This window comes from Anneissia japonica, unplaced genomic scaffold (assembly GCF_011630105.1).
Source record: "Anneissia japonica isolate Jap-2015-1 unplaced genomic scaffold, ASM1163010v1 scaffold1946_len758022_cov188, whole genome shotgun sequence".
In the NCBI taxonomy this organism is placed as follows: Eukaryota; Metazoa; Echinodermata; class Crinoidea; order Comatulida; family Comatulidae; genus Anneissia; species Anneissia japonica.
In genome coordinates, this window is record NW_022694730.1 from 585,162 (window position 1) to 594,950 (window position 9,789).

Here is a 9,789-nt window from a genome sequence, read left to right on the forward strand (position 1 = left end):
ACAAATTCTCAGCATTCATCATACTTACAGTATTCTTAGGAAATTTGGCAACCGAAATAAATTATCTGGCACACATTTAATTTAAATATGTTCTTCGTTATACTGGAAAACCTGTCTCTTATACACATCTAGATGTGTATAAGAGACCAGCTAAACGATGTCACAGTAGTTGTGTACACCGAGGTTATTATTATTAGTAGGCCTATTACGGAAATGTAAATAAAAACATTCGAGAGAACACATAAATACAAATACAACACTTTGCTAAGTTATCGTACCTTGATCGTCACGCTCAGTCATTCCAATGGTACCACCAGTGTAAATAACAAACACCTTTGACAAAGTGGTGGCCTCAGAGTACTTGGCATTTAGTTTCTCCGGTTCTTCGGCGGCGAGATTCGTAACAGTTTTGGTACTGGAAAGAGCCATAACATTTAAGTCTTGGAGAAAAAAAAGGGCAGAAAACCGAACAAAAGAAATTATGGGATGAGGTGTCCAGTCAATTCAAACTTTCCATCCAGAATATGTAAAATTGAAGTTTTGACAACTTTATATCCGATAGTAGTAATGGGCAATAAAGTTGAATGTTTTCCTTCTTCGTAGAGGGCGGTAAATACAACAATATGTTGTATTTTTAATATAGGCCCTAGTCTTAAAGGATAAATATTTCTTAATAAAACAGAAAAATAAAACTTCAATCGCTAACTCAAGAAATTATATTACTGTATATATGAAATAGTAGAAATTATTTTGAAAATTCGTTTTTGTATTCAAAAAAGATCACTATATGATTAGAATAAAATTAATGGATTCTAAAACAGTTTATTACAAAATTATAAAAATAAGTTACTCATTAATCTCATTGCGTAAATTACTGTTCAGCATTTCTCGCTGTTCTTCGTTCCGATCCCATTTGCTAAGGACGTAGAGAAGTTTTGCCAGTGCAGCCTCAGGAGTAATATCTCTCCCTGGAATTACACCGGCATCTAGCAAAACCTAGGTGAAAAAAGTACAATTACGTAACGTAAATTTAAAAAAAAAACAAAAAACGATCATTGAATCAATTCAATCAGTGATCTGCCTTTAGCAGATTCATAGCAACCACTTCCGCCATCTTTCACGGTCTTGCACTTCCTATATTTACACCTTGATATGAGCTTTCGTGTTGCAGTCTCTCCGGGAATGCACCTCTTTCGACCTCTGGTTCTAGAATCTGGTTTCTGTGCGTTAAAAATGTACTTTGTCTTCATATTGTGGTCTTTGGTCGAAATTTAACAATCACGACTTTTACTAGGATACCTTAACTCTACTTTTTCCCTCAACATTTTTATGATAATAAACACCTTTAAATGGCAACTACAATCTTATGGACATAAACATAGTAATTAGAAATTAGGCCTGATGATAACTTACTCTTCCAGTTTCATAGTCACTTGAAACAACTCCTTTTACACACTGCGTACAGTTTAGAATCAGCACGCCGCCAACAATTGCTGTTTTCAATTCATTTAAAATGCTAGGCTCATCTGTATTAGTAGGAGCATTTCCTGCTCCATAGGTCTCTAGGACTATGCCTTTCATGTAGGTGTTCTTTTGATTCTCCGGTTGTATGAAATTTCGCACCTAAATTAACAAAATCAACGAAAAAGAACGAAAATTTTCGAAATATGTCGGGCTTAAGCCTCAATCACATTGAATTCGAAGTTTCGAAACAGAATGCCTACCGAACCGATCAGAAAATCAGATCAGTGTGTAAATAGAGACGGTGATGTTCAGCGAATCGGAAACGCGGTCGGAATTTCGGTTCGAACCCGATGTGAATTCAGCTTTGGGGATGTCGCGGAAATGGAATAACATTGTAGATTATAAAAGTTGGAGCCGTATTAGCCAGTAACAGGAAATACAAATAAAATAAGTACGATATATACTGTAGTAGTGTATTGCCTCATTTACTTATTTTGAATGATAAACAATAAAAATATAAGTTAAGAAATACTGTAAAAGTAAAAATGATAACATCTGCAATTATACTCACTGTTTCCACAGTGATTCCAGGAAAGAGCTTCAATATGCCAACATAATTTTTGTTGAACTGTGTGATACCACCGTGTGTGAGAGGTTTCTGTTCTGATCTCTTCATGTCTAAAATCAATTTTTACGATGTTGTCACAAGCAGTATTCGTTATTACGTAATATAAAAATGTTATTTTGAATAATAGAAAAATTACAGTTTTATAGAAAATTCAACTGCCGGAAGTAGTAGTTATGCTTTGTAGCGTTTATTCAAAATAAGTCAATTGATTGAATGTTAACCATTATTAACATTAACCGAAACATCTCCCCTCCCCTCCTCCCACCCCCACCCCCACAAAAAAAATGTTCCCTGAATTTGACCGAGTCACTAATGCAGGTTAGGGAGTAAGGCAGTGGCGGCGCCAGCGGGGGGGGGGGGACCTCTAGATGTGTATAAGAGACAGTAGTTACACCCATAAATACTTAGCCCCGCCCCCAGTTGGACATCTTAGCTCTCCCCCCCTTCCCATAAATTATATCCTAGAGCCGCCACTGGAGTAAGGTAGCGAGTTACAGTCCACCGCAGCGTTGGGGAAGAAAGATTTCTAGAAACTATTAGTTTTAGTATAGTCTAAAGGAGAATTCAATCTTTCTGGAGAATCGCAAGATGAAAATGTTTCTGTTTTAAAGGACATAAGTCACTTTCTTTCCCATTTCTTCAGAAGCTTTAAGTCACTTTGAATTATTCCTTCACAGTCAGCTGTCGATTCAATTGGACGATAAACCATACAATCAAACAAGCAAACAGAGATTAATAACGATCGGTTGTTAGTTTCAAACAAAGGAAAAATTTATGCGCTGTACTATAGGGGGGGGGGGGGCGCCATAAAATGGGAGTGGAACTTAATTTAGCGATAAACCAAAAATTTTTGCTTAAACGAGAATTTAGGTCTGGTACCTAATTTCTTGATGGTACCTGAATTTTCGTGACACCATCCAATAAGAAAAGACGAGATCCAACTATGAAAAGTGATTAAGCTTGTACAGTAGTCTCTGATCTTTGCAAAATCGAGGACTACAGCATCAACTTGCTTGGTGTTTCCACTTGATTTCCAAATATTGTTGATAGTTGTAAGACGTTGTGTTTCACATGTTCGTCTGGCTCTGAACCCATGCTGGCAGTTACTCAGTGCATTATGCTGGTCAATGTGTCCCATGATATGGCTACATATTACAGGTTCAATCAACTTGCAGCATATTGAAGTAAGTGAGACGGGCCTGTAGGTAGCTGGATCTGTACGTCTGCTTTTTTAAAATACTGCTGTGATGTTTGCCTTGGTCCAAGCAGATGAAACAACACCGGAGCTGATACTTAGGTTAAATAATTAATTGGTGAGTATAGGAGTAATTTTTACAGCACATCTGCCAAGCACAAACGAATGGATACCATCTGGGTCAGGGGCCCTTATATAATGACATCTGTAGAAGCAATTTCAGGATACCATCTGGATGTATAAGGTTGAGGATAGTAGGAAGTTTTGCACCTGCTATTTTAGGTAGAGCACCGAATCCTTTACGTGTAAAAATAGACTGATACTGCGAACTTAGGGTCTCTGCCTTCTCAAATGCTGAGTTGACAAGTTTTTGACCGTTATAAAGAGCAGAAATACCAGATGAGTCTCGACGTCGCCCCTTGATAAATGACCAGAATCTCTTGGAGTCTGTGCATAAAGAATCAAAAACAGTTGTGGAGAGATATTCATGTTCGGCTTTCCGCAGTTCTTTTTGAACTGCTGTCATTGTACATAATTACAATTTTAGTCTCCTCCATTTTTATATGGCCTGCATGTTGCTGAATCAACTAAGGGATTTGAAATACGTGAGTGACTACACCAGTTGGCTGGGGGAGGGGCGGGGTCCAGGGGTGGAGCTCCGGTTGGGGCGTGATCCGTGGTGGTCCGACGATCTGAGCATTTTAAGCTCTTTTAAAACGATTTCAGGGAGTGTTTTTTGACAATACAGGTACATAAGCCAAAATATTTGTATAAAAGCGTATAATTTGAGTTTCAATGTACGTTTAATTAGAGCACCCGAAGTATGTAGACAAACAAATCTTTCTTTACTGATCAATTTTTATTAACGCGACAGTGAAATAAGCATTCACATAAATACTGTACTCTCTAATGACTCAAGTTAATACTGCATTACCGTTTTTTATATTTTTAATAAAACCAATTCCTTCTAATTTTAAATACATTTACTCCTGAATTCGTGATAATTCGTTATATCGCGCATAGACTTGTGCTAAATGCGTGACACATTTAGAATCACGCATGTGTTTCTGCAAAATGCGTGTTTCAAAATTCCAAAGTCACTTTGAAATGCAGGACCGTCCCGCACGATGCGAGACGGTTGGTAACTATGGTCAACCAATAGTCACATCATGGTCACATATAATGGATTATTGTGCTTTAATGGACTCGATGTTGTACTAAAATCAAACCTAGCCCACTTTAGTCAAGTTAATGTTGCCACGCTTCGGCGACGACCACGGACGAAACTTATCGGTCTGACTGTGCATTCCACAGCACATTCCGTATGCAGGTTGGTTTGTATACTGATATTCGTCCTTATTCTAGGTGGGGATATTGAGATAAGCCCAGGTCCTCGCTACAAATTTCCTTGCAGAACGTTTAGTAAACCAGTGAAGCCCAACCAAACGGGGCTAAAATGTGCTAGCTGAAATTGGTGGTTCCATACTAGGTGTCAAGATAAGTATCGAACATCGAATATGCCCGTTTATATGATTGTCCTGACGAGCTCTGGTTCTGTGGAGTTTTCTAACTCTTTTTTTGAGTCTAGTATATTAAACACCAGTACCGATTCAATAACTAGTGTAAGCATCTCACCATCAGACTTATCTGGAACTTCATTACCATCTTCTAGTACTCGTTCGACACTAAAGTTGAGGCAGGTCTTGCAAACTCTGATCATCATATAGTGACATTTAGAATACGCGGGTCTCCTGGTAAGCTTCCAAACGTAGCCCGTGAATTTCATTGGCTCCGTGGAAATTACTTGACTTCACTGACATCAATGTGGCATGGGATCAATTTTCGGATTTCTTTTCCGCATGTGTCAATGATAGTATTCAAGTTCGTCGTTCGCGTAAAAAAACCACAACCCTGGATTTTGCCAGAAGTTCATAAGCAAAAATTCAAAATGAATAAATAGTGAATGTTTATGAGTGCAATGGAAAGAATATCCCATGGAGATGGGCTGCCCCACTCGGCAAGGCGATGCCCAGCCGATTGTAAGAGTCCACACCTTTCAACGAATTACTCACCCATTACACCAACACTCGAGACATTCATTGTTAGCCTAAAGTTGTAATACACCTAAAATCGTCCTTGCCATTTGATACTGTATAGGATGAAAGTGTGTAGAGTTTGTTGAGATTTGGAAACTAAATAATCAATCAACCAGTCAATATTATAAATATTTGAGAAAACCAGTCAATATCAATCAATCACTTCTTAATTTAACTAATCAATTTGTAAATAAATCTACACAAATCTCCAAATTTGGACAATTAATGGGCCTTGTCTTACAATATAAAATATATGGTTCTTCCGTACATACCGTATATCTCATTAATATCTTCGACATTCGGAAGAAGGTCGTCGACGTTCGGCGACCAAAATGCGTCCTTCTCTTCGCAATCAAACTTAATGACACGATTTCCTTGGAATAACTTCTTATTAAAAAACAATGTAACCTAAAAAAATAAATAAATTAATGAACAGTTTTCTGTGCTATAATATCAAATTGCTACATTTGATTTATTTAAAGTTAAGTGAAAAACAATTTTATTTAACAAACTGTAAGTTTGATCATTCTTGATATTGGCGTATTATTAAAGTACGATTATTATTATTATTATTATTATTATTATTATTATTATATTTATTATCATTATTATCATTATTATTATTATTATTATTATTATTATTATATGCATTAATGGAGGTTGAATTGTTTCTATAGGGCCTATAACAAAATTCTAGGCCATCGTGTACTAATTGTCTGTAACTTGATGGGAGGTAGCTCTGTAGGTAGTGGAGAGTAAACTGCAACAGGGTGGATCTAATAGACCAATCGAAGATGTTTCCTTTCCTATTGGGGATCGAGCAGTGGAGGCGCCAACGCGGAAGAGGAGGAACGGATATTCCAACGGGATACCATGGATACAACGTCGGTTAAGAAGCCAATCACCTGGAAACGTTGTTTTTAAAAAGCATTTTTAAAGGATGAGAGTGCCATCTGTAGGTGCCTATTCTTAAAATTTGTTTTAACCATGATGAGGCTGTTGTGGTCTTTGATCTTTCGTTGGAGAATTTTTTTCTCCCGTGACGGGGATTTTGTCGGGAATCTCTGGCGCCACTACTGGGATCCAGATAGAGCTTCCATTATAACTTTCTTTTATCACAAAGCTGTTACGTTTTGTTTTTTAGCGATACTGCTTCAAAAAAAGGAAAATAAAATCAAAATATATAGGAATATTGGCATCAACGCAATATAATTTGCACTAACTTTCTGAATGGCAACATGCCCTGCAACATACAGCGCTCCGAGCAAATTATCTTTAGCATCACTATCATCAATAGGCTTCCCGTCATTATTGAACATAGGTTTTTGAGAACCGGTTAAGACGATCGGCTTGCAAGTCTTCCCAAACATGAACGAAAGCGCCGATGACGTATACGCCATGGTATCGGTACCGTGCAAAATCACGAACCCACCAAAGGCATCATACTTCTTTTGGATCAATTCGGCCATTTTATTCCAATCTTCGATATTTATGTTGCTCGAGTCTTTAAGCTCTTCATATTCATAGACTTCGTAGATTATTTGGTTACTTCCACGTTTTCTGAAAACATAGTTTTGTATTAAGCACATCTTTTAATCTAAAAGAATTTCATCTGGCTTCATAGAGTATAATAGGAAAATCTAATAATATTAATCACCGTTTAATATTGCATCATAATTATATATATATATATATATATATATACATATATATATATATATATATATAGGCCTATATATAACAGCCTATTTCCTACCATAAGGAAAAACGTTAACAATGGAGAGGGTTATACATACATACATAAACATATATAACACAGGGCCTATATAATATATATATATATAATATATATATATATATAATGTATATATAATGTTTGTATTGCTGCAATGAATAAAATAAATAATAAAATATATATACGCCATACAGGACTGTAAAATATTGATGCAAAAGGTAGGTAATGATGTAACATACGGGAGAGCATAGGTATTTGGCGTCGTCTGAACGTAATTGTCATCGCTGAAATATCTTTTGAGTGGTGAGTTTAGGACACGTTTGAAAAAACCTCCTTCTGGTCCTCTGCCTAAATAGGAGAGTGTAAATTAGTTAGTACAGTACTTATTTATGATATTATCTATGGTATAAATCAATCAGTTTTTGCAAGAAACTGATTTCAGGTTCTTTATAGCGTTACTTGGATAATGTCGATTTGCTATGTCAACTGTTTTAAGAGCAGATGAGCTTGTCGTTTACCTTTCTTCACTAGACCATACTAGACTAAGACAAGTGTTCTTCAGGCACTTTTAATGACTTTATAAAGTTTAAAGTTTCTTTAAAGAAAGGGCTATCACACTGACACTTTTTCTGCGAGCACTATGGTTTCCAGTGAATTAGGATGTTGTCTTCTTGTCGGAGACATTAATGGAATCTGATAATTCAAATAACTATTGATCTTCCTTTCGATTATATACATGATGAAGTATTATTAAGAAGAAATAGATACGAAGGAACCTGATAGTCATGGAAAAGCACTTATCGAATTATGGAAATATACAAGTTTCTAACCAACGGTAGAAAACTAGGTGATCTCTCCGGATCATACACTTCATGCTATAAACATTCATGCAGACACAGTACAATTGATTACATGGTATACGATATAAATTTGTTCAGGCTAGTATCTTTTTTTGAAGTACATTCATCAATGCCCTTTTCAATACATTGTATAATATCATATGTTATTGATTGATAAATGTATTACACGGATTGTAATAAGGATCAAGAAAACTTCCTTGAAGAGCTACCTAAACAACATCACTGGTCTGAAACTTTCGAAACTCGTTGGAAACACGCGTTAGATCTGCTTGAATTTCAATGCAAAATTTAAAAGATATGTTACAGATTAGGCAGCGTGAACGGTGACATTTCCTTCGATGAAAGTATACACTAAATAGAGAACGTGTTTACTCAATAGGACTTCATAGTAAAAATATATAGAAAACCAAACAAAAATAGAAAAAATAAAAGTTATAAAAACAAAAAATGGTATGATAAAGACTGTGATTTCTTATATCGTAACATCAGGAACAATAAAGACAAAAAATTACAATATAGTTTTAATACACAGTACAATATTTTGAAAAAAAAATTTCACAAATATTAAGAAAAGAAACTTTAGGAATACATTATTCGATAAATTAGATAATCTTAAGAATGATAATCCTAAGGCTCTGAGGGAGGTCTTCAACTAAGTGAAAAAAAAAAAAAAATCCGATTAATCCCAAAATTTGGTTGGAACATTTTACAAAGCTAATGAATAGACACATTAGACACAAAAATAGATACTTTGAAAATTTTATTAATTTTAATTATGCAAATAATGTTAATGATAATGTTAATGAAATCAATCAAGACATAACGAACTCTGAAGTTGTTGTGGCGTCCCAAAAATTAAAGAAAGGAAAGTCAGCCGGTATCGACGGCATAAAAAATGAAATGATTAAATTAAGCATCTATCCTTTTTTAAATTGAATAACTTCTTCATTTAACAACTACTTGAAATCCTTTTCCGAGTGTATGGAGAACTAGCAAACTTACTGTAATCCATAAAAAAGGAGATAAATACTTTCCTAAAAATTATAGAGGCATTTCTGTAGGAAGTAATCTCAAATTATTCTGTATCGTACTCCTCAACAGGCTCAATATTTTAACCGACGGAAAACAAACTATCCCTAATAATCAAATCGGTTTTAAAAAGTAATAGAGAACAAGTGACCATATCCTTTTTCTGAAAACAACAATAAATAAGTACATCAACCGCGCTTGTAAAAGGTCTTATCTTTTTGTTTGTTTTATTGATTTTTCAGCCGCCTTCGACACTGTATGTACTTTTTAAGTTATTCAAAATTGGCGTACGTGGTCACATTTTTAATGTTTTATAAAACATGTACACTAATGTTAATGTATCTTTTTGTTTAAAATTGAATGGAATGATCACCAAAACTTTTGGATCTTTGGTTGGGGTCCCGGTCAAGCAAGGATGCGTTCTTAGTCCTTTGTTATTTAACGTTTTTCTTCATGACTTAACCTCAATTTTTGATGAGACATGTGATCCAGTATTTATTAACGAAAAGTCATTAATTGCTTACTATATGCAGATGACTCGGTTAATGTCAGAGTCAAGTGGGTTTACGCTTTAAACAAATTCAATTTCAATTCAATTTCAATATAATGTTTATTTCCACATCACATCATCAATATCAATACAAAATACATAGACAGAACATTTTGAATAAAGTGGAAAAAGGGTCGCCACAACAAGCAAGCTTTATAACGGGCGCCCATTGATTATGAAATAAAATTAACTACTATATCACAAAAGAATAAATTTTATAAATAAAGTAACA

General features: G+C 35.2%; 1 protein-coding gene across 1 annotated transcript; it reads right to left on the minus strand.

Annotated features, from left to right (window-relative positions):
- Nucleotides 1-264: 264 nt before the first annotated feature.
- Nucleotides 265-6,972, minus strand: LOC117101225 (L-asparaginase 1-like). The gene is made up of 6 exons (XM_033241141.1): nucleotides 6,607-6,972; nucleotides 5,656-5,791; nucleotides 2,036-2,142; nucleotides 1,414-1,623; nucleotides 851-996; nucleotides 265-415 (listed from the first exon to the last, which is right to left on the minus strand). The coding sequence occupies exons 1-6, from the start codon at nucleotides 6,970-6,972 to the stop codon at nucleotides 265-267; spliced, it is 1,116 nt and encodes a 371-aa protein (XP_033097032.1).
- Between the last annotated feature and the right edge of the window lie 2,817 nt (nucleotides 6,973-9,789).